The sequence below is a fragment of the Schistocerca cancellata genome, chromosome 1 (genome assembly GCF_023864275.1).
Source record: "Schistocerca cancellata isolate TAMUIC-IGC-003103 chromosome 1, iqSchCanc2.1, whole genome shotgun sequence".
Taxonomy (NCBI): domain Eukaryota; kingdom Metazoa; phylum Arthropoda; class Insecta; order Orthoptera; family Acrididae; genus Schistocerca; species Schistocerca cancellata.
The window spans coordinates 162,823,081-162,850,229 of NC_064626.1; the positions used below are offsets into that span (position 1 = coordinate 162,823,081).

At 35.4% G+C, this 27,149-nt stretch overlaps 1 protein-coding gene across 3 annotated transcripts in view; it reads left to right on the forward strand.

The window, feature by feature from the left end:
• LOC126167908 (organic cation transporter protein-like) overlaps window positions 1-27,149 on the forward strand; it is a 168,842-nt gene that overhangs the window by 114,613 nt on the left and 27,080 nt on the right. For all 3 annotated transcript variants that reach the window (XM_049920516.1, XM_049920515.1, XM_049920517.1), the window contains 3 exons: window positions 7,279-7,447; window positions 7,567-7,803; window positions 16,088-16,302. In XM_049920516.1, coding sequence (XP_049776473.1) covers window positions 7,279-7,447; window positions 7,567-7,803; window positions 16,088-16,302 — 621 coding nt within the window. The remainder of the gene's footprint in view (window positions 1-7,278; window positions 7,448-7,566; window positions 7,804-16,087; window positions 16,303-27,149) is intronic.

Consider the following 27,149-nt stretch of genomic DNA (forward strand, 5'->3'; position numbering starts at 1 on the left):
TCTACAAATGCTAGAAACGTAGGTTTGCCTTTCCTTAATCTAGCTTCTAAGATAAGTTGTAGGGTCAGTATTGCCTCACGTGTTCCAATATTTCTACGGAATCCAAACTGATCTTCCCCAAGGTCAGCTTCTACTAGTTTTTCCATTCATCTGTAAAGAATTTGCATTATTATTTTGCAGCCGTGACTTATTAAACTGATAGTTCGGTAATTTTCACATTTTTTAACACCTGCTTTCTTTGGGATTGGAATTATTATATTCTTCTTGAAGTCTGAGGGTATTTCGCCTGTCTCATACATCTTGCTCACCAGATGGTAGATTTTTGTCAGGACTGGCTCTCCCAAGGCTGTCAGCAATTCTAATGGAATGTTGTCTACTCCCGGGGCCTTGTTTCGACTCAGGTCTTTCAGTGCTCTGTCAAACTCTTCACGCAGTATTGTATCTCCCATTTCATCTTCATCTACATCCTCTTCCATTTCCATAATATTGTCCTCAAGTAGATCGCCCTTGTATAGACCTTCTATATACTCCTTGTGCCTTTCTGCTTTTCCTTCTTTGCTTAGAACTGGGTTTCCATCTGAGCTCTTGATATTCATACAAGTGGTTCTCTTTTCTCCAATTTTGCATATCTGATACAAAAATTATTATTTCACTGAATTATTATCTTCCTGGATTAAAAATTATTGTTTTAACAGAATGGAAATGTGTATACATGAAATATATCTGATGTAATTAAATCTTCCTTCAGATATTTGAGTCCCATCTTTATCTACAATAATGATGGAAGCTGAAGAAATGAATTAAAATTTGTGCCATGACCATGACTTGAACCTGGGTCTCCTTGATTAATAGGGAGGAATGCTATAATGCAGTGGTAGTGTAATGCCTAGCATACCTGCCTGGTAAGCAAAGAGAACTGGGTTCAAGTCCTGGCATAGCACAAATTTTAATTCATTTGTTCAGTTTTCATCATTATCGTGTATGTTATACATGAAATTTCAGATTATTACAATCTTGCAAATGAAATAGTAGAACCAACTTCATTATTTACAGGACATTCAGTTATTCCAAATGTTGTTAGGTAATGAATAGTAAATGCAAAATAAATAAAAAGAATCATAAATATATGATAACATAATAATAACAATGTAGGAAAAGATAGATTGCTACTTATCATAAAGAAGACCCATCAAGTTGCAGACAGGCATGATTAAAATACATTCACATGCAGGTTTCAGCCCCAACCTTCATCAGTAAAGACACCCCCCCCCCCCCCCCCACACACACACACACACACAAGCAAGCATACCTCGTGTGCACACAACCGCCAACTCCAGCATCTCGGGCCGGAATGCAACATCACATGGGATGCAGACAGCAATCTGGAGGGGCTGTGGAAGGGGAAGGGGAAGGGGATGGGGAAGGGCAAGGGGAAGGGATAGCAGTGTATTGGTGACAAGAGAGATGAGCGATGTCTAGTGGAGTGTGCAGGGACTAAACTCCAACAGGCACAGTGTCAACATGTTGTGGGGCAGGGAGGTGGGGTAACAAGGTATAAAAAATGAGAGGAGTGGGGAAAGATGGGTGGATGCATTGCAGAGGGCTGCAAATAAACAGGGTGGGAGACAAGAATTGTGACGAGATGATAGGACATAGGGGGTGGAAACTGTAGAGTGGATGGTGTGGAGACAGTATGTTACCGTAGGTTGAAGCAGCTCAGAAAAGATGATGGTGGAGGATCCTCTATGCAAAATTCTTCAAGGTGGCTCCCATTCATTCATTTCCTGGAGTTCATGTTCTACTAATTTTGCTCTTTTTCCTATTGTCGAATTCCATATCTGCATTACAGTTAAATTTTCATCTCCTGAAGCTATCTGAATAATTTTTTTATCATATCATACATTGTTTCAATCTCTTCATCTTCACACTAGTAGGTGCATGAACTTGGACTACTTTAGTATGCATGGGTTGTCTACCATGGGTACAATAGCGTGTTCATTATGCTGGTCACACTAGTTCACCTGCATTTCAATTTTCTTGTTATAATTAGACTTACTTCTGCATTACCTCTGTATGATTTTTTTGTTGGTAACACTGTTCTCCCCTAACCAGAATAACTAGTCATGCCACCACACTCCACAATATGCCGCAATATCTAACTTCAACTTAACCATTTCTTGTATTAAAGTTTCTAACCTAGCTAGGCAATTTAGGAGCCTAACATTCCATGCTCTGACCCACAGAATGTCAGATTTATATTTTCCTTGTGAAAACATCCATCTGGGTAGTTCCCAACTGGAAATCGGAATGGAAACTATTTCACCTCTGGTATATTTCACCCAAGGCATGCAAGGTACTCCAACACAGCTGAGTCAGTTATTCATGGGGTGATTATTTCTATATGTAATTGTATTGTAGCAATGAGACATTAAATATAAACCATTACTTACAGGAAAATTTATGTTCCTAAATTATGAATGACCATGCAGTAGGATGACTGTTTAAAAGAAACTAATGAACTACTATACCTGTCACAGTAAACAAGTTTGAACAATGTGACATATACTTTTAAGTTATGATTTTGTGCAGCACAATGGTACACATTTTTGTAGCTGCTTACAGTGTTTTGAACTATAAGTTTCCTTATCCCTCATGTGACTAGTGATTTACTCCCAAAACCATTGGAAATTTAAGGGCTAACAAAATATGCAGCATCTCGTGTAGCTGGATCATCTCGGAAACGCTGACCAATTACTTGCATCAGTACAGGTGGAATACCACCATGAAATGCATCAACAGCTGGGTTGCTAGCTTCTTGCATGTAGAAAACTGTCAGCTTGAAAGCTATTTAACCAGCCAAAGATTGAGCAAAGTGTCAATCTTTCTCGATTCACACTGCTGTTTCTCATGTAATTATTCAGGCTTAGATGACAGACATAGTGATGTTGGGTTGGCATAGCAAGCATGCTATTATTGTTATCTGTATTTCATGAAAATTACTTACTGTTTACATATTTCTGCTCTTGATGGACCCAGTGCCTCAGTTTGCTAATAACTAGCACATGGTTTCCTCAGCTGAGATAATGCATTACACAAATCATATTACAGCAGTACAAGTTATATCATAATATGCAAATGAGTCTGCTCATATGTATTTTCATACTTAGATTGTGCAAATTTTTTTCCTTCCATGCCATGACTTCTTAAAAAAAACATGGCATGGACAATCACACTAAACTGCTCTTTCCCATGGCGAAATATTGTGATTCCTTACAAAGAGCTTCATGGGCACTTATGGACAAGTGTGAGAAATGATGAAAGAAGATGAAAAATTAATTAATCAGTGTGTGCAAAGGTATGTTTGCAAAATACATGCCATACCAGTTACAAAACTGTTTCAAAAATTCCATCAAAATGGAAAGAAATATGTGCACATCTGAATTAAATTGGTATTAATTCTGCCTATATGTTTGTAAATAAATGCATAGTTGTATAATGTTTACTACCTCATGAATACTGATATATAATACTTAACACAATTGATACAATCAAATGCTAGCTTGAACTTCAAGCCACAAATTCTATATCATAATTTTTCCTATGTAGAGACTAGGCATATAAAATAGTACTATTACAATATTTTTGCAGAGAATCAGTTAATAAAATTCTCAAATGTCTGATTATTTTTCCTTTCTTTTTGCTGAGTAGACAATTCACAATGCAGAACTAGAGATTTTTGAATCAGTGTAACATTTCAAATTGTTCCATTAAGAAATGGTGTTCAGAAGATTGTAATTCTGTCAAAGGCAGTGAAATTTATCATAGTCTCTTCATTTGCTATAAATATCATGTAACCAGTTTCTTCATGTCCTCAAACAAAGTGCAAATAAAAGCAACAACTGGTTGTCATCAGAAGTTCTACTCATATTTTCTGCACAGTAGCTAACACAATCAGTGCCATTCAACAAGACAATTGGACCTCTGATTCCTGCACTCTGTCTGGTCATGACAAGCTATAGCAAGCAACAGTACATTCTGCCCATTTGAGCAGCTAGGTCTCTGTTTGAATTAGCCTTTAGCCTCCTGGAATTATATTTTGTTTTCAGGTGAATAGCGATTTACTCCCAAAATCATGACAAAGGTGAATGACTTTGCATAGCCAGTATTGTGAACTTTCTCATGGCAGATAACATGGAGGGGGAGGAAGGTCCAACAAACATGGTCATCACAGGCGAAATTTTTGAGGAAATTATTAAGTTTATCAGCAAAGAGCTTTCTGGACCTAAGAAGACAGCCAAGACAAAGTTAATGAACAAAAAGTCACCTTGTGAGATTACAGTAACTTGAAGAGAAAAATGAAAGCCTGAAAGCTGAAGTGAAGAAAACTAGCACACATTATGCCTGTATAACTGATAAGACGGGCTAGTGCTGCAAACAAATGAGAAAATGCAACCAAAAAAATTTACAAAGTAATAAAGAAACAGAGAAATAAAATTTTGTAAAGTCTCACACAACTGGGGATGTAAATCTGATACAACAGAAATTAGCTGCCTTTGACACTGCTTCTCTACAGCACAATTTTCAGATCCACTTGAAAATGGCCTGATGTAGAGGTTAAAACCAGTCATAGGCTTGTCAGCAACTGGAGTGGCCTTCTGTAATTTGAACATACAGCTGCGGAATCAGCACCCCAAACTACCATGAAAGAGGAAACTTCTTGTTATAATGTAAATGTCCCTGTTGATTTGGAGGTGCAGCATCTAAAGGGGATCATGTATGAGTAAAAATTTGAAGGGGTACATGATCATTTACACCCACAGTTTATTCCGAAATTTAACACTGGACCAAACGGAAGGGAAGTAGTTTATCATATAGTGAAGGTAGAAGCTAACATGAGGAAATCCTTTTTCAACAACCAGAAGGAATATGTTACCTTCCAAGTTATAGCTGTGAAGAACTGCCTAGTAGTAACCCACTGCAATAAATATCAGGATTACAATCATGGGATAATGAACTGCACCAGGGCAGAATTAACAGAGTCTAACATGTATACTGTGTTCAAAAAGAGGAAAGTAATGTAATGCAAATAAAGATGACTGCCCAGCACATCAAATGTTCCTAGACAAACTAATCCTATGCATTGATTATGGGCAAAAGACTACTAATACCGAATGACAGAGTGCTATGAAGGTGAGAGAATACCTTACAAAATATGTAGCAAACAGAAATATAGGTAGGAGAAAGCAAGATGCAGAGAAAGCACAGAATTTCTGATAGAAAATAAAAAAGGAATGTTATACTAGAGGTCCTGCTACTCAGATGAAGGTGGATCATTCACAATTAAGCCACTACAATGAGTGGAATCTGTAACATTTACCAAACCTGGGCACATGTGTTGCACTTTGAAAATGTGTATAATAGTGTTCCAACAAAAAAAGTACCAAAATTCACTATAATGAGGTTATGAGTACAACTAGTAAAGATAGAAAATACTGCAAAGCACAATCCCAGTGCAGCCAAGTACTGATAAAGGAAAACAACCACTTGCAAAGAGAAATATCAATAGAAGAGACATACAATAATTAAATTACAAAATTAGGACCAATACTGTTCCTGATAAACATCAATGTGTTACTCATGATGAAAAAATTCTATTTGCTGATGACAACAATATGATAGTCACTGAGAAAACAAGAGAACTCCTTGCTGAGAAAGCAAATGAAACTCTCAAGGAAATTTCTGATTGGTCAATAAGCAGTAATGCAACACTGAACATGAAAACTAATGCCATGAATTTCAGTTTGATGAGGAAAAATGACAATGTTACATTAAATGTAGATGGCTCCTCTAGTTGAAGTGGTGTGAACACACAAAGGTACTTGCAAACAGAATGACATCAGCATATTATGCCCTTAGAATCCTATCATCAGTGTGTAACATGCAGTGTCTTTTAGTTACATGCTATTCAACTTACATTCACCAAGAAAAAATAAGTATAAAACTCATAACAGCATTTTCTACAAAGGAATGAAACTGTACAATAAATTACCAAAAGAGATTAAAGAAATTGCAAAAATACACTTATTTAAAAAGGCACCTAAAAAGTACCTGTTATGCAATACATTTTATACATTGAAGGATTACTTAGATAAAATAGAGTAGGAGCTTGATAAAAAAAATGTTATACAAATAAATAATAATAATAATAATAATAATAATAATGATTATAAAACATCCAACATTCGACATAACACTTTCACTTTATGTTTTCCCCCTTCTTTTTTCCTTTCTAGAAATACTTACCCCCAAGCTATGCATAGCACAATACTAACACCTCTTCCTCTTTCTGAGCTCAACATCTCACTCATTATGGCGGGATGCTGACTCAGTTTTTCAGGATAGCAAATAGGAAGTTGCAGTACAGAAAATGGCTCAGAGATCACCAGTGTGTGTGTGTGTGTGTGTGTGTGTGTGTGTGTATGAGTGAAGTGTTATGAAACAATGTGTGTATAGTGTGTGCAGTGACTGATAGTGAGATGTGAGTGAACAGTGTGGCATTACATTATTTATTAAGTTATTTATAAAAAAAGTATTATATACCAGGAGTAAATCTAATGATTGTCTCTAACTAGGAGTCTGTAAATGTATGTGCATATGAATTAGCTTATTTTAAATTGATCTGAACTTGTAAATACTTTGACATGTCCTATATCCTTGTAAAAAGGGATCTACAGATGAACAAAGCTACTACTACTTCTACTACTACTAGAATTTTGTTGTTTGAAAATCTTCACATTAGATTTGTCTGCTTTAGTTGGCAGTTCTCAAGATACAGTACTTTCATTTTCTTGATATGATGTTCAGAATTGGCTCAAAATATCACTCTGAGATTTATTGTGTAGTGGATTAACACTAGGGACTTTTAAACAGATCATATTTTCATCAGATCACACAATTATACTTTTTTGTTTTAATAATTTATCCACAATTTCATAAATAGTGTTTTAATAGCTCTGAGAATTTTGTCTCAACGTTTTTGTAACTTTATCATTCTGTTTCCTGCGTCATTTTACCAGGAACCTAATTTTCCACTGACAATAGATACTCTTTTCCATTTCTTTCATCAATTTAACTATGAGCTATATTATTCAGTATCTTTCTGTTCAAGTTCTATTCAGAAAAAGACATTTTCTGTTGATTTCTAAATTGACTGATAGTATTATTATTAGTTTTATCTCCATAAATTGTTCAAAAACTTACTCTGCCCATATTTTCTAGCAATGGAAATGGTTGGTACAAGGAAACGCTTATTTGCTGGTGTTGCTTGTCAGTTATTCTTCACCTTTGGTTATGTTATAACTGCACTATTTGCATACCTTATACCAGAGTGGCGATTACTACAAATAGCAATTACAGTGCCATCTCTCATATTCCTAAGCTACTGGTGGTAAGTTGAGTTTATGGTAGTGGTAATCAACATTACCCTTAGATAATGATACATAATAAGGATGGTATCTATTATATGTAAAGAGGAAAGTGCTATAAATCACATTTCTGTTTCTGTAGGATTATTCCAGAATCATTTAGATGGTTAATAGCAAATGGTCAACAGGAAGAAGCCCGGAAATATATTTTGAAAGCTGCAAAAGAAAATGGAGTAACTATTCCAGATGATGTGCTGACCAAAGCCATAATGGGAGAAGGTTCAGTTCAGTCAGAAAACAACTCTCAGAAATATTCTATAATTGATATGATGAAGCATAGTAAACTTAGAAGGAGAACACTAAATATTTTCTTTATTTGGTAAGTAATGTTGCATTCAATACACTGGCATTAAATTTGTATAATGAAATATTTTTTGTATAATTTCAGGAAGACGCTGGTCAGGTAACTTTGGAATATCTTCTTCATTTATTATATGTTCGTAAGTTTAAAATGTCCCCTCTATACCATAAATTGCAGGGAGCAATGGAATGTAAAGATGCGAGAGCAGCAGCATCATATTAAATTATACAGTAATGGTTTCAGATTTTGTATATTAATATTTACATATATTTGAACTTATGAAACTTGACAATATTAATATTTTTGTTTTTCATCCCACTGTTCATAAATTTCATTTGAGTGAATAATAAATTCAAGTCAAGTTAAAGTTTTGTATGATAGATATTCTATCAAACCAGCATGAGTACACGTAATGTGATTTTTATTTCTGCATCTGCATCTAAATTTATACTCTGTAAATCTCTGTGAAATGCATGGCAGAGAGTACTTCTATCATAAAATTTATTAACAACAGTAACAATCAACTTTTGACAAAATAATTTAACCACCAAAATATCAGTTATGATGATTGGGCATAGGTAAAGGGTGTATAATGGCAACACACAGTATACTGTTGCAGAACATGCTCTACAGCATGAAATCATGACCTCGGTGTCTGTTTCACCACACGCGCAATCTGGATTCTTTCCATAGACACCAGTTGCTCAGAACTCCACAGGTGGGAACTAGAGCTACAACATGTCCTTGGTTGTCGCCTCCCACCTGCCCTTAGTTTAGGTTAATTTCTTCCGTCTCAGCATTTCTTCACAGTGACTACTCTTTTCTACACTCTATTTCAGTTTTCTACATCTTTCATTGTCTTACCTGTCTATTTTTGACCGCCCCTCTAGCACCTCTGTTACATAAAATGGACTTTGCTTTTCACTCTTACGAGGGTTGTTTGAAAAGTTCTTGGAATCACCATGAGAGGTCAGTGCTAGCACAACGAGCAGTTCACTTGATATTCATTGGACTGTTGCCTGTAAACAAGTGCACCTCAGTGCTCTTGGAAGAGACCTGTGGTGGTGATGTGACTCTGTTGTTGTTCCTGCGAAGTGATGTGCGAAGGTGGCAAAAATTGAGATTCGAGCAATGATTAAGTACTTCGTAAGGAAAGGTATGAAATCAAACAACATTCATGCCAATTTCCAGAATACATTGGGGGCTCTGCTCCTTCATATTCAACTGTTGCCAAGTGGACAAATGAATTTAAGTTTGGTGAGGAGAGCTTAAATGATGATCTGCACAGTGGTTGGACACTACTCCAGAAATCATTGTAAAACTGCACAAAATGGTCATGAATAATTGCCAATTGAAAGTGTGTGAAATTGCTTATTCTTGCCAGATGTCATCTAAAAGGGTATATCACATTTTAACTGAAGATTTAGAAATGAACAAATTACCTGCAAGATGGGTGTCGTGACTCTTGAGGCTGGATCAAAAATGCATGAGAATGGACATATTGGAACAATGTTTGGCCTGTTTTAGGAGAAACGAACAAACATTTTTGCTCTGGTTTGTGACGACAGATTAACTTGGTTGCACTGCTACACCCCAGAGTCAAATCAGTGGAAACATGCTGATTCTCTGCCACCAATGAAAGCAAAGACAATTCCTTTGGTGGGAAAGGTCATGGCATCATTGTTCTGGGATGTGAAAGGGAGTGATTGTTTATTATCTCCCTGCTGGGCAAATAATTATTGGAGAATACTATGCTAACCTCCTGGACAAATTGAAACAAAAGATACATGAAAAAAGGCCAGGTTTAGCAAAGAAGCAAGTAATCTTCCATCAAGACAATGTGCACCCACACACGAGCTGTCGCCTTGGCAAAATTACACAAACTAGGAAATGAATTGTTGTCACTCCCACTCTATTCACCCAATATGGCTCTGTCAGACTTCCGTCTCTTCCCAAAACTGCAAATTTTTCTTGGTGGATGAAAATTCACTTCAAACAAAGAACTGATAGCCGGAGTTGACAGCTATTTTGCATGCCTGAAAGAAACTCATTTTTGAGATGGGGTCAAGGCACTGGAACATCATTGGACCAAGTGCTTTAATCTACAAGAAGACTACACTGAAAAATAAAAAAAGGTTCAGTGATGTAAGTACTATTTTTCTATTCCGTTCCGAGAATCCTGCTCGTATATACACATGTATGATGTTTAAGCAGTAATCTCTGTCTTGCATATTACCCTGTCTTCCACCTTTAAGCTCTCAGGTATTCAAATCTTGTCTAATTCAGTCCCCAACAATCAGTATTTCCTTCTCATCTCATGTGGTAAGTCTCCCCTGACCTGCAGGTCTGGGTGACTTTCCAAAAATCTATCCCTTTTCCTAGACCTCTCCAGTCCTTTTCCTTCTCTCCTCTTTGTTCCCCTTCAATCCTTCTGCCTGAAGAAGGAGCCAGTGACTCCGAAAGCTTGCCTAATTACAACCCTCTTTTATGTGTGTGTGTTCTGCCACCATCTGGTGAGTAGATTTTTTTATCTATCCAATTAAATTATAACATTAATTAAGGTGTCTTCCCACTTCTTTCATGGATGAAGTATGAAGGATGGAATTCTTCCACACTTCTCAAAAAGCTGGTTTTCTCCTTCTTCTTTAAAAAAAAAAGGAAAATCTCTACATGGTAGATATGAAATGAGTTGAAGAGTATCTGTAGCTTCTGCCCTAAAAGATGGTTCGTTCTCTAAAAAAGTTCTTGCTATGTGTACAGAATTTTTCATTGAATATCCGCCAGTTAAGAGTTTCAACATTTCTGTTACACCCTCTTACCAGTTATGTAAGCCTGTAAACATTTGCACCATGCTTTATATATATATATTTAGTGCTCACTTACAAGGCTATGACAAATTGCACCACACTTCATTGTTTATGTTTTATGTCCACCATTAGATGAGTCTAGTATGAACCCCATACCCTTAAGCTGTACATGTGTTTCATGTGCAGTCTCTTAAATTGCTCTTTCTCATTACCCTATACCTGCAGCTGTTTCTATGCGGTTGTCCTACTTCATGTCTCTATATTGTTGCTTCCAGATATTTTTCTGCATTTATGGCTGTACTCTACAAACCACTAAGGAGTGCATGGGAGAGGATGATTCTTGTTGTACCACATATTAGGGTCTGAAGAATGATTGTTTACTTGCCTATGTGCACAGTGTAAGCTGCCTAACCTTGTCTTTGCAGACTCTATCCAAGTGATACATAGTGTATGGTGGTATCCAAAAGTTTCCAAAATTTGAATTTTGTATGCAAATGGTCATGAGTGCACTAATATACCACTAGGAGCCTCTACATACATCTTTGTTGTATCAGTAGCTATGAGCTGAGTGGTTTGGTTAGTTGTTTTTGAGCATAATTGTGCAGTAAGCTTATGGTTTTGTGATAGATGATATAAAAGAGCACAGTATTTGTATAAAGTTTTGTGTTAAACTAGGGGAACTACTACAGAAATACACCATATGTTGAAGCAACCTGTTGGAGATCACAATACATGTTAGACACAGACTTACAACTGGTATAAACATTTCAGAAGTTGGCAAACATTGGGTGAGCTGTCAGCTGCCATCATGCCAGAAAATGTTCTTCAGAACATGAGGGATCTGATTCTGCAAGATCATAAATAGACCAATGAAGACCTCTGCAACACTTCTTAGATAAGTTATGGTACATGTGAATGTACTGAAAATGAGATAGATTGCAGTGAAGTTTGTGCCATAACTGTTTCTAGTTGATATGAAGTAACACCACTTAGAAGTCTGCAAAGATCTTAAACAATTGGTTCGAGATAATCAAAACATTCTATCAAAGGTTGTTACTGGTGACAAAAGTTGGATTTATTGCTGTGACTCTCAAACTAAACAGCAGTCATTGCAGTGGATATTCCTTCTAACATCTTGTGTGAAGGATGACTTAGGAAAAATATCCCCAGAAGTGGTGTGAACATAACTGGGTATTCCATTGTGACAATGCACAACTGTGTATGGGCTATATTAATCAGGAAATTTTGATAAAAATCAAGGTGACACTTATTCCCCTCCACCCATACTCACAAAATGTGGCTCCTTGTAACTTCTTCCTCTTCCCCAAGATAAAAATCAAGTTGAAGGGGTGAAGATTTGAAGCAGTGGAGGATATTCAAGTGGAGTCACAAGTGTACTAAACATTCTGATAAACAAAGAATTCCAAGATGAATTTAAAAAGTAACATAAATGTTGTTATCAGTGTATTCACTCCCAAGGGAACTATAAGACATAGAAATTTTTGTTAGTGTAGTTTGGGAACTTTTGGTTACCACCTTTTGTGTTTCCAAATTTTTCATGGTTGAAACCTTGTAAGTACACTTTTATGGGACAGTTGACCCCTGTATTTTATCATCTGCCAGTTCATATTTTTCAGAATTTCTGTGCTGTTCTCCCATTGATCAAACATACCTGTGACCATTTTGCTGCCTTCTTTGTACACACTCAGTATCTCCAATTTGTCCTATTTGTGTGTAACCCTCCACACATCTGAGCCATATTCTTTGCTAATTCACATAGGTGTTTTGTAGGTAAACTTCCTGTAGAGTGATTGCATTTTACCAGTATCCTATCAATTAATCTAAATCTGCTACCAGCTTCATCTGCAACTAAGCATATGTGGTCTTCCCATTCCATATATCTACAAATTGTTACATGCATATATTGGTTTTAATTGAGTAATTCCAATTGTGAATCACAGATATTGTAGACACAGGTTACTACAATTTTGTGTTTAGAGAACTGCACAATTTTATGTTTATGAACAGTTAAAGAAGTTGCAAATCTCTGAACCACTTCAAGATCTTACCAAGACATGACTGAAAATTTGTCAGTTTTTTTCAGACAGTATTTTATTGTAGGTAGCCACATCATCTACACAAATTCTGATGTTATTATTGCCTTCAAAACTCTTAAAATACAACACGAACAGCAAACATCTCAACACACTTTCTTTGACATCTGTTTGTGACACATTAATCATGTAGTGAAATGATACGCTCTTCCTACTTTTCATGAAGAGCACAGATTTAAATTTTTCTACATTAAGAACTAATTGCCAGTCTTTGCAGCAGTCTGATATTTCGTCAAGATCTAACTTTGTACTGGATAAATCTCCCTTGTAGATAACTATATCATCTGCAAAAAGTGGAATGCAGTAACTAATACCAGCTACTAAGTTATTAATATATAACTGGGAATAATCCTATTACACTCTTCTGGTGCACATTACATATTAGTTTAACATCTGTAGTTCACTGTATGCTAATGTGCTGTGTTCTAGTTGTCAGAAAATTATAGATCATGTTGCAAACTTGGTTAGATATTCCACTGTGACATATTTTCTTCAGAAGGCACAGATATGGTGCTGAACTGAAAACTATTTGAACATACAGAAACACTGAATCAATTTGGCTTCTTGTACCAATGGCACCAAGGATAAGTATGTAAAGAGTAAAATTCAGTTATGGATAATTGGTGTCAGTCAGTCATTCAGATCTTTTCTTGTCCAACATTTTGAACATGATGGTACAGGACTCACAACTGTAGTAATTACTTGGAAATAAATATTGGCAAGAATTGTGATTTTATTTTCTAACACCATAATTAGTTTCGGCCACCAAGGCCAATTACAAGTGATTATCTGAACAATATTGAAAGACAAGGTACAAATGAAATAAGTCATATGAAAAAAAAGTATCAACAAATGCTATCAAATTAGGCAACATAAATAATGTTGTTTAACAGCGCATCCACAATTTAAGAAAGCAATATATATAAAATAAGCTTATGAGCCTAACATTATGGAGCTACACAGACAGGCCAGAGTGATATATAAAAAAGAGAGTTTAAATAGGTGAGTGGCAGGTCACAGGGAGGCCTGTATGGGGCAGGAAGGTGGACAGCCCTCTCTGCCCTCTACATAATTGTGGAAGTACACAGTGAGACTGGTGAAACACATGAGAAGTGGTGATTCTTAAATAAGATAGGGGCAGGTTACAAGGAGGACATGTAGAGGGCAGAAATGTTAGATAATCTTCCATGTCCTCTACAGACCCTCTCTGTAACATGCCCCTTCCCTATGTAAGCACTGACTTTCATGTTTTACCATTCTGTCTGCATACTTTGATGACATCATGTTACATATGCTGATCTCTTAAACTGCAGAAGAGTTGCTGTACAAAATTATTTATTTTACTATGCTGTCTTGCACATCTACATCTACATGTACATAGACACACTGCAAGCCACTGTACAGTGTGTAGCGAAGGGTGCCCTGTACCACTACTTGTCATTTCCGCTCCTATTCCACTCACAAACAGAGCAAAGGGAAAAACAAATGTCTGTACACCTCCATATGAGCCCTAATTTCTGTAATCTTATCTTTATGATCCTTATGTGCGATATATGTTGTCGACAACAGAATCGTTTGACAGTCAGCTTCAAATGCCGGTTCTCTAAATTTTCTCAATAGCATTTTTGAAAAAGAATGTAGCATTTCCTCCAGGGAATGTTTGAGGGGGCACCTTGGATAAATGTAAGGGTATGGGTTTCAAAAGGCAATAATTATTATAACAGCTGCAGAAGTTTTTGAATGTTCCTCACATATTACATAGATAAACAATAGACAATAGTATAATTAAAAACTCACTAGCTCTTTGACAGTGGTGTATTTTCATCTTATCATAAAAAATTAAATAGGATATTTAAAGTGAATTTGGGAAATAATTTAATGAACCTATCTTTAATGAAATTTATTAATAAAACCTACAGAATTTAATATGTGAGTAAATGAATGCTGATATGAATTCATTTCAGAAAATCAGGCATTTCTTCCATAGGTCAATAACACAGAATACCATAGAATGCAGGATTTGAGTGTAAAATGGATAGCCCTAGAGAAAAATAAGAGATTATTACTCCATGTACTTACTTTTTTTTCTTTTAAGTTAATTTAATGTAGTTTTTACAATGCATAATTATGAAGTTCATGAAACACTTTGAAAGATCAGTATAGGCAAATGGCTTAACACATTTTTTTTAATGTGGTGCCTGCAAAATAGGGAAAACTACTGACTGGGACACAAGCAGCAGTTGCTGTAAATGACAGCATTTTGTGTCCTAGAATTTGCCCATTGCCAGTCAGCAGTGAGTGTGCAAAGGGCTCTCTATGCCAAGTTTCTCAAACATCACCAATTAATGATAGCATACTGAACTGATTCAAGAAATTCAAGTACAGTGGTTAGTTGTGCAATGCAAGACATTTGAGCATGTCAGAACAAACAGTGACCCATGTAAGAGACATGATGTTGTGAAGTCCCACAAAGTCTACTTGTCAAGCTGGTACAGAACTGAACATCCCTCAACCAACTGTGTGGGCAATCCTTCATAAATTATTAAGAGTGAAACTGTACAAATTGCAGCTCCTGCCAAGAGCCTTGATGACAAATCGTACCTCTGCAATTCTTCACTTATATGCAGAAAAGGATAACTTCACAAGCATATTAATCTTCAGTGACAAAACCACTTTTCATCTTTTCATCTTGTGTGAACATGTCCAGGATTCTGAGAAAGTTAATGTGCTCTGTGTCATGTCCACCAAGACAGTCTATGGATCCTTCTTTTTTGCCAAGGGAACTATCAATGGTATCACCTAATGTGACATGCTCCAATTGTGGCTCATGCCAAAAACTTGAAAGTGACAGCAAGTATTTCATCTTTTAGCAAGATGGAACCCTTCCACATTTCTACAGTTTTGAATGAGATTATGTAACTGAGACTTTGCCCCAGTGCTGGATAGGCCATGTTGTGGCAACTGTGCTGTCACTGCTCAAGTGGCCACCCTGGTTGCTGGTCTTGATGCCTTGTGATTTTCTTTCTTTCTTTCTTTGTTAATGTTTCACCTCTACTGCAGAATCTCAAAACCTTGCAGCACCATATTGTAGCAGCTGTTCTTGACATCACTTCTGATATTTTGGGTTGGGTATGAGTAGAACTGGACCCTATGACCTAGGCATATATATAGGATTTCTGAAAGAAATACTGTTAGTTTTAGAATTTAGATCTTAGAGAAGAAGTGTAGGGAATATATGATTTTTTTTTAAATCAGTATATTTTAATAATTTTTCAAATGCATTTTTACATAAATAATAATCCTCTATCCTCTTTCTATTTTAATAATTTTTCAAATACATTTTTACATAAATAATGATCCTCTATCCTCTTTCTGAAAAAGGTTTGCAAATAATGCAACATATTATGGACTTTCTTGGAATACATCAAATCTGGGAGGCAATGACTACATAAATTTTTTAATAGCTGGTTTTGTGGAAGTGCCAGCATATACTTTCCTTTTATTCTCTCTTAACAAATGGGGGCGAAAGAAAATTCTGTGCTCCTCTATGATAATTGCTGGAGTGTCACTATTTGCTGCAACTGCTGTACCACAAGGTCAGTCAATCATATTTCACTATCTATTGATATACTCCCAAAGTCATTTGTGATTACAATATTTTTGAGCTAGTGTGTAAACTGTGGTCTGCTGGATAACTCAAATATATCTACTTAGTTACATTTCCTGATATCCATCCTTTGTAAGAAAATATGCAGCCTTCAGGAATGACTTAAAATATGTTTACTTTACAGCTGCATTCTCAAGGGCCAATGGCACTCTTTTGTGATTTACAAAATGCATGATATTTTTGTTGTGGTTTATCATCATATTAAATAATTTCTGCAGAGGTATTACCAGAAGTAGTTATATTATTAACATTATTACTACTTAAGTGAGCACAAACTGACAAAATTTCATTTGTTGTATATGGAGTTGAAAGTTGAGACAGGGGGTAATGAAAGAGCTGAATTCAAGTGTCTGAGACGAAATTTTTGAAAGACCATTTGGAATAATTTGGTAATCTGTTACAGAAATGCTGATGTTGTCCAAGAATTTAAAGTTAAACCACTTCAGAGTAAAATGAAAATGAACAACAGAAAATATCAGCATTTGCAAATGATGGCTGAGTAGACATCATTAGCTGTAGCTGTAAATTAAGGAGGAAACACTTTTTATAATACTGTCATTCTTGAATGGGAGAAGAAGAAAAGGTTTAATAATTCTAACAAAGTAACTGTTATTGTTATTTTATATCATCTTTGAGCTCAGTACACTAGATGTATAAATATTATGATATATCATGTCACTGAAAATACATGCTAGATCAAATATCTACATCTTCTACACTCTGCAAAAAGCTGTGAAGGACATGGCTGAGGGTGCATCTCATTGTACTAGTTATTAGGGGCTTTTCCTGTTCTGTTAGTGTATGGTATGTGGGAAGAAAGATCATTTACATGCCTCCGTGCGTGCTGTATTTAATCTACTCTTGTCCTCACAATTCCTAAGGGAGAGATATAAACTCAGAACATATATTCCCTTCAGGATGAATTAGATTATGTGAAACCTGAACTAGATAGATTGAAAGAGGAAGAAGACCTTGGGAACTGGGCAAAGGTAACAAGCAATGGGTGAAAGGGGAACAGCTCTTTATATTCTTCAACTGCATTTGAGAGAGAGGGAGAGAGAGAGAGAGAAAGAGAGAGAGAGAGAGATTAGGAAGAAAACAGTCTTGCTGCTAGGTAGTAGCCACAGGAGGCATGTAGGCCAAGTGGTACAATACAAATTAGGAACAGAATACCAGGTCAGAAGTATTGTGAAGCCAAGTGATAACCCCAGACAGGTGACAGAGAACACAGGGAATTTTGTTAAGGATTTTGATAAAGAAGATGAGGTGATCACGGTAAGTGAACCATGTAATCTATCCCTCCCCCCATTATTTGTTGATTGTCACTGTCTTTAGGTTAACTCTTTTAATAAGCTTTGGGAGGAGTAAGATTTACAATAAATGTTTTACTTATCTTCTTTTCTCATAGTTGGCTCCAGTTCTTAATGTCTAGGGGCTGATCCTTGAAACTGAAATTTTTGACATTATAGGTTCTCATGGTTTCAATGGACGTAATAAATTTGAAGTGAGCCTGTGTTGTATTTTTTGTTTTACTCAAAATTTTATTCTCTCACATTTTCCTGTATCACACTGTATTTACAATTACCTCATCAAGAAAGCTGAAAGTAACATTGTTCTTCCCAAAAATAAAAACTTGTCTGATCACATCAGAGGGCTGCCCACTACTACTTCACTCTGTGGTACTAACAATATTCCAAAGGATTTACAAATTTTCTTAACAAATGACTTTCTGTTAAATCATATTATTATTCAATAAATGAATCCTGAAATTAACATAATAAATAGTGCCAACTTGCGTAGTTTATAAAAGAAATTTTAAGTGTGCTAAATATTTTGTAATTTCAAATGTTTCTAAAAGAAAATAATTTCAATTGTACATTCAGAGCTACTACATATTGATTGTAATAACGAAAATAAAGTAATTTCTTTAACACATAATGTACAAAATCATATGAAATTCTTTTAGAAAAATAGCTGCAATATTGTTAACCTATTCAAAATTCGAAAAAATATTTTTAGTATCAATTACTTCTATTGGGAAAAGGTAATGTTAGAGGAGGGTGTCTCTTTGCAATATCCCCTTCACAAAAATTGAAAACAATGTGTTTCCAATATTTTGTGACTTACTATTAGATTTTACAAACATGAACAAAATAATGCCAAAAGACAGAATACAGATGTAGAGAAGTATCCAATACATAATATATTACAGAAAACATAAGAAAAATATCTACTATACAAGTCATAAATTATACATATATCAGGACATGACATCAGATTTTCGGATCTGTGAAACATTCTGTCACATGACAATCAATACAAAGTCAAAACTACAACATTACAACACCAAACTATAGATATAAATGCAGAGACAAGGTAAATTACTAGAATTACAAATTGAAAGTTTACATCCATAAAGTCACACCTTCAAAATCTTAAAAAGAGAAGAGAAAAGAAATTCAGAACCTAAGTGTGTGGCAAGTGGGCTGACTCGAAAAACTCGCAATGATGAGTACAGACCAGAAGAATATACGCAATCATGAGCAGGAATATAGCACAAAATCAATTATCCACATAAACCAGAGTATTTAAGGATATGTTGACTCACAAAGGACAAAATCATCAAAAAATATTAGAGCCTAAGCTTATGACATGGGGACCGATCCATGAACCCAAACCACACCAGATACAGACCAGCAAAAATATTTCGACATAACAAAATGAATAAAGTTCACAACCATATATCAGTAAGTTCAAAATCATGTGTAAAGAGTAATTTATAAGAAGCCTCTGGCCTCAATCAATAGTTACACGCTCTCTTTTGGCACACACACACAGTCGCGAAGACCAAGGGTATCGAAAACAGAGTTAAGCATAAGTTTGCCCACAACTCAAGTTTCAATGAGATACAATATTGCAGTACTAAGGTTAAATGTAAATAAACAGAGTCATAAATAACTTAGAATGACGACACAATCAAGTAACTGAAGGATCAAAATCAGAGTATGAAATCAGAGATGTATACATCTTATTACACTGTCTCTACTAGTAAATGTCTTCCACACTATTTGCTAATTGCTCATACAAATTAACCTGCATACATAAAGGCCTAGAAGATTCATTTCAATTCATAAAAATTCATACTGGTTTAAATTACATAATGTAATGGCAAATTAGTACTCCTACTTGACAAAAATATATTTATGTGAATTAACACTCTCTTTGGCATCTTGGCTAACAATTTACAAATCTCAGTCACAACACTCATGTAGTTAACAGATGCTTGAGAGCACATTACCCAGCACTTATGATCTCTTGTAAGTCACCTGGTCCAGCAGGGTACAGCCATACAGTAGTGTGGAAGTGTAACCACCCACATCTTTCAGTTTCTTCCCTAGATTTCTCCTTGCATGGTCCAATGGATAGGTAACTTCCTGTCTAGCATGCACATAAAATCCTGAAACATTATTCTGTGTACTAAATATGCTGTTGAATTCCTTCCTTACATCACATGGTATATGCTCTTCCTATTTATATTCTAAAAGAAAGTACAAAGGATTTACATCAGATAGGACTTTAACAAACAGGGCTAAATGCAGTGAAAAAAAAGAACTAGTAAGGTGATACAAACAGATATACCAAGATACTATTCCTAATAATTACAGTACAGGATATGAGAACTCACTACTTTAATGGCATTGTCCCATTTCACAATTGTAAAAGCATCTACTCATTTAGTCTCATGGCATATATGTATCAAATTCTAAAACACAAATCTATTACAAAACATAATTACATAGTTGTATGAACCTATAAATATAGTGTATCATAGATTTAAACTCAGTTAATACAAATATATAGTAGTATAAATGTGCAAACATAATGTATTTTTTCTTCCAGACTAGAGATCATTATGCATCTATGTTCAAAGTCAACAGTACTTGACATTTTACATACGTGATTTGCTTACTAGTAGCTCCTCTCGTCTTTACACATGCAATGGACATTTTTACAAAATTCTTACTATACTGGATCTTGTTTCTAAATTGTTCACATATACCACAAATCAGGCTTACTGTATCAGTCAAACAGTTCCCTTCCCACTGATCAATCTTAATCTAAGGACACCCAAAATCTCAATCATCTTCTCTTTAGTCAGACACTTTATGCTACATCCACACTGTCTCTACAGGGCTTCATCAACTTTACTGGTATCATAGCATTACTTTGGTTACTCATGTTGTCAGGTAAAGATTGAACACAATGAATGGATTCCATGGCACCACTAACATCACTTATTACAGAAGGAACATAAAATATATTACTGTTAAAATTACAGTTCCTGCTTAGATCTTCTTTCACATCATTCCACCAATCTGGATACAAATTTTGACTAACCATAGCTAATTTATTCCAGAATGCACATTTATCTATGTTATCATCAATCTCAAACAAACTTAAAAAATTTTTACCTTTATTCTCTAGGCTCACAGATAACTCACCCTTTCTGTTTGGATCATACTCTGCATGAAATTAATGAAAAACTGTTTTTACTGGACTAGTATTCCATGACTCTCGCTTACAATATCACATACCTCACTTATCTTACCTGTTCTGTCAACATCATTCACAAATAACTCTGAAACTTCATTATTCTTAAACTCCACAAATACCTGATACTCACAATCATCCTCATCATCATCGTCATCACATTTTTCCAAAATTACTTCATCAACAACATCACTAACAACACAAGTTTCATCTCCATTAACGTCACTTACCTCACCTACATTCATCTGCAATAAGCTACTAGTCTCAGACTTACCAGCCTCAGTTATTTCAAAGCACTCATTCATATCTATGCCAAAAATACCACATAGTTCAGATCCAATACAGTCATCACCTGATTTACGTACATGGATAATACTGTGTTCCAACCAAGAGAATAAATCATTAGTACATACTACATCAAAATTCTCACTACCCTCACATTTTGGTTTGTGATTAGTACCTACATCACCATAATTAAACATAGTATCCCAAAACTTTTGATCAAAATATAAATGAGAAATCTGATATTCCTTCTGTTCAATTTCAGATACCTGTGCCACATCATTAACACTGTCATTATTGTCTAATTGCAAGTGTAGCCTGGGGGTCCTGTGCTTGTTGTGTTTCCTTGCCCCAAGACTGTGGTCCCTCATTGAGGCAAACTGCTGTTTCCTGATTGGTTAGTTCTATGATTGTTTCTCCTGTTAAATTGCCCATGGTTATCCCCATTATTCCTATCCTGCTGATGTTCAAAATTTCTCTCTCTATTAGCATTTTGGTCCTGATAGAAGTTACCATTACCTTTGTTTCTGTAGTTATTCCCATTGTGGTTTCTATCATTCCGATTGTTATGGTACATACTTCTTTCTACTGCCCTATCCAGTCTGTCAACGTATTGTAAAAATTGTTCAAGACAGTCATCAAGTCCACTTACTAAACCCCACTGCAACCTTTCTGGTAATCTCCTTTTAAGTGCATCAGTCAAGTTCATTTTGTCAAATGGTTTGTCAAGGTATGTTAATTTTTTAAGTTGATTCTTGCCTAACTCTTTCAAAATAACGTCCAAATTCCTGTAATTAGGACCATTCAAGAATTCAGTTTTAATTCTCCCCCGTTTGGCTTCCACCCAAAATATATTTAAAAAACTTTTTTCGAAACTTTGATATGCTTCCCATTGACTTAAATTTGAATTTACCAATCATAGAGCTTCACCTTCAAGACATCTTTTAACAAATTTAATTTTTTGATTGCCACTCATGCCTGTCACAAAACTATCTCTATAGAGGTGCAAAAAATCCATTGGATGTAATTTGTCTGATGGAAAACTTTCGATTGGAGTGTTGGACCACACAATACCCTTGTTTGAAAGCAGATTTTTGTGAATGCAATTTTCCTGAATGGCTGAAATTTTTTTGATCTTTATCATTTAATTAGTTTGCATACTGTTTTCAACATTTAAAATTTTTTGGTCTAAACTGGACATGTTTAGTTCCACTTTTTCCGCTATTGCCTTCTGTCCAACTCTGATGCCATTAACATTCTTCAATTGTCTTGCCAATTCACTTATAGCTCATTTTCCAAAACAATAAATTTATTTTCTAAAACATCAGCTGCTTTATTCATACTTTTTAACCTCTCTGACAGCCCATTTTTTAGCTCTGAAACTTGATTACTAAGTTGGTCCATTTGCTCTTTGAAACTGTCCATTTTACTATTGTTTTCAGCTCTTGTTTCAGTTAATTGATCATTAACTGCACTAAATTTGCTATTGTTATCTGTCTTATTTCCTCTAGTTTTGCCAAAATTAACTGCAAAATATAAGATTTTACTCTTTCTTTACTGACTACAATTTCACTCGGCTCAAACATGCCCTGACTGGGTCCTATAGCTCTCACTTCTACACTGCTCTTATCCTTGTCTCTATTCATGTTGTTAACAAGCACATGACTCCACAAACAAGTTAATTTCACAAATAGTTTGCAATTACCTTTCCTTTTTGATGTACCTGGTTGTAGTAGTAAAGTTCTTTTTCATTCAATCCAGTCCATCACTGTTAGTAGTATATCATCACTGGTGGTGTAATTTAATTTGTTGGGCAGTGCTTGGTCTCCTTTCTTCACGTGATAGAAAATCCATTCATACATAAACTGCAAATGACACAAATCACTCTCCCTTCTTCTGCAACAGACAAAACTGTATTATTAATCAATTGATCCCACACCACTTGTAATCCAATCCTCCTTCACATTATTTGTTAAGTGTCACTCTATTTATGGTCAATTCTTTTAATAAGCTTCAAGAGGAGTAAGATTTACAATAAACTTTTTACTTATATTCTTTTCTGGCAGTTGGCTCCAGTTCTTCATGTCTAGGGGCAGATTCTTGAAGCTGACATTATGGACATTCTAGGTTCTCATGCTTCCAATTGACATAATAAATTTGAAATGAGCCTGTGGATTATTTTTTGTTTTACTCAAAATTTTATTCTTTCACATTTTTCTACATCACACTGTCTTTACAATTTGAAAATTACAGTGTTCTTCCCAAGAATAAAAACATGTCCAATCACTGACAATATTCCAAAAGGCTTACAAGTTTTCTTCACAAATTACTTTCTATTAATTCATATTATTATTTTATAAATGAATCCCAAAATTAACATAATAAATAGGACCAAATTTGTGTAAATAATAATTGAAATTTTAAGTGGGCCAAATATTTCACAATTTCAAATGTTTCTAAAAGAAAATAATTTCTAATGTACATTCAGAGCTAGTACATATTGATAGAAATATTGGAACACGTGAGGCAATACTGACCTTATGACTTATCTTAGAAGAAAGATTAAGGAAAGGCAAACCTACATTTCTAGCATTTGTAGACATAGAGAAAGCTTTTGACAATGTTGACTGGAGTACTCTCTTCCAAGTTCTAAAGGTGGCAGGGGTAAAATACAGGGAACGAAAGGCTATTTCCAATTTGTACAGAAACCAGATGGCAGTTATAAGAGTCGAGGGACATGAAAGGGAAGCAGTGGTTGGGAAGGGAGTGAGACAGGGTTGTAGCCTCTCCCCAATGTTATTCAATCTGTATATTGAGCAAGCAGTAAAGGAAACAAAAGAAAAATTCGGAGTAGGTATTAAAATCCATGGAGAAGAAATAAAAACTTTGAGGTTTGCCGATGACATTGTAATTCTGTCAGAGACAGCAAAGGACTTGGAAGAGTAGTTGAACAAAATGAACATTGTCTTGAAAGGAGGATATAAGATGAACATCAACAAAAGCAAAACGAGGATAATGGAATGTAGTCGAATTAAGTTGGGTGATGCTGAGGGAATTAGATTAGAAAATGAGACACTAAAAGTAGTAAAGGAGTTTTGCTATTTGGGGAGCAAAATAACTGATGATGGTCAAAGTAGAGAGGATATAAAATGTAGACCAAGAGATTAATACACTAAGCAGATTCAGAAGGATTTAGGTTGCAGTAGGTACTGGGAGATGCAGAAACTTGCACAGGATACAGTAGCATGGAGAGCTGCATCAAACCAGTCTCAGGATTGAAGACCACAACAACAACACAACATATTGATTGTAATAACGAAAATAAAGTAATTTATTTACACAGATTGTAGCTTGAATTATAACACATTGTGTACAAAATCATATGATTTTTTTTTAGAAAAACAGTTGCAACATTGTTAACCTATTCAAAATTCAAAAAAATATTTTTGGTATTGATTACTTCTCTTGAGGAAAGGTAATGCTAGAGTGAGCAGGAAACAGCCTGGTCTAAAGACAGAAATTACAGCATTAGTGATGACTTGGATGGAATAGAGTGTTGTGGAGTTCCTGCAGTAGCTTGACCAGCCTTGGCTTAACACTGCTGTAAGCCTTGTGAACACAGCTGAGCAAGCTGCAGCTGACTGAAATGAAATCTCATATGAGTGCAGTATCTGTTGCTACAACAGATGGTATATGGGGATATACTAGACATAGCCTATAAATCAATAAGAGGGGGGAAATAGGTTGGTTGAGCTTCTTGCAGAATATGTATTGGGGGCCACTCTCATACAAAGTGAGATTCCTGTGGTTATGGACACCAGAGTGGTACCTTTTTTAGGTTGATCCAGGAATCAAGTACCCCATTATTTTAAAACAACAGAAGAGCCCCCTTAAGATGCTTAAGAATTGACAAAAAAGTAAGGTTAGATTATTTAATCATAATATTAGACGGTTGAGTAATATGGTAGAAGAGCTTCTTGGCTGTTCTGTAAACTTAGAGAGCTCTGAAAAGAGACATTCTGTGCCTAGCAGACCACCACATAACCACATGGTTAGAGAAATTAAATAAAAAGATTACAGTCTAGCATCTTACTCATGTAGAAGTAATATGGCAAAAAGTGGAATTATTGCATATATTAATACAGAACACACTGAAACAAGTAGATTTTGTAAATAACTTTTAATTTTAAGTGTATACAGATCCTCACTGGGAATCTTTGAACTGTTTATGAGGCATGTGGATTCCTTACTATGTTATCCATCAGACAGTAGCAAGCAGTCTATGGTAATTTCAGTGTCAATTTTTAAAGGATTCTGATAGGAAAAATGATCTATAAACCTTATTTGTATCCTACTATTTGGTCTCAGTAATTAACCTTCCAAGATAGGTGGATAAGGATCCTAATTGATGATGCTTTCTTTGATTAAGCTTAAACCTGAAAAGTAACTGTATACCCAGGAACAGATACTATCTCTGATAATGATGCACAGTTAGTTAGTTGCAGTACAGACACTCCTCAATGGGAATCACTTAGAATAACTAATGATTCCTGGACAAACATAGTAAGAATAGTCTACAAGAGACGACCTGGGATGAAATTCATATGAACCAAATGCTGACATAAAGTTTCATCTATTCCATGATGAATTCATTTCAGTCTTTGAATACAGCATTCTACATGAGATACTCAGAAATTACACTAAACAACCACATAAAAATGGTGGATTACTATAGGGAAATCGGAAATTTATCTGTTGGCAAGAACAAGTGAAGATTCTGCATAGTTGCAACTACACAATCCATTCAAAATTACCGAGAAATGTTATTAAAAAACCAAGGAACAAGCAAATTATGTCAGAAAGCAATTATTCCAATAACAGACTTTAGTCCAAAAGAAATGCAATAAAACAACAGACAGGATGACATGTCACAGAACAGTAAAACATAACCAGTAATTAAAGAAAGGAAGGGCTATAAATCATGTCACAGCAGGTATGTTTAATAATCATTTCTTAAATGTTGTATAACAAACAGGGACAAACAGCTCAGAAGAAAAATCAGAAGAATCTGTTGAACAAGCAAGATACATAAATTTCATTCGTATGAATGTCTCAACCACTTCTCATTCTGAATGAAAAAAATTATATATTCTCTCAAAAATAAAAGCTCATCTGGGTTTGATGGTGTTTCCAGCAGAGCACTAAAGACTTGTTCTCATATAATAAGCAGTTGCTTTTGTGATATTTGTAATGCATCACTATAATTGGACTTACGAACAATGGCAGTTGCCTGAGGGCTTGTTCTGCACGCCTACATCACAGATTCTCTGACAGCCAATGAGCGTTAAGGAATGTTCTGAGAGCTCTGCTGTGGATGTCGTAGCCAGCATTAAATATGATTGTAGCAAGTTATTTAGTGCATTTTTATTCCATCTGTTGCAAGGTGTCACCGCTGCTGGTGGTGGTAAGCAACAAATTGTGCATAAGTAACAAGAGCCATAATTTGCAGGATACCTGCACATGTATGCATGTACAGCAACTGTTGCTTAAAACTAGCAACAATGCAATCCCTGCCTGTACCTCAACCTGCATGAGCTGCCGTTGCTCAGGATTGAAACTATAACTGACTGTATTTTTCCAGGCAGATTGAAATATGCCATTGTTGTTTAAAGAATGGTGATAGGAGAGATATCAATAACTATTGACTAACTTTGCTACAACACTATTTTCCACACTTTTTGAGGTCATATATTCTTGGATCATTTTCCTCCTGCGCAACAATAATATCCTTCGTATGTCATAGTTTGGATTTCAGAAGAGTTGCTCAACTGGGAATGCCATTTACACAATCACTCACGAAATCATACAAGCACTAAATAATAAAATAGCACCAGTTGGTATTTTCTGTGACCTATGTAAGGCATTTGATTGTGTGACTCACAA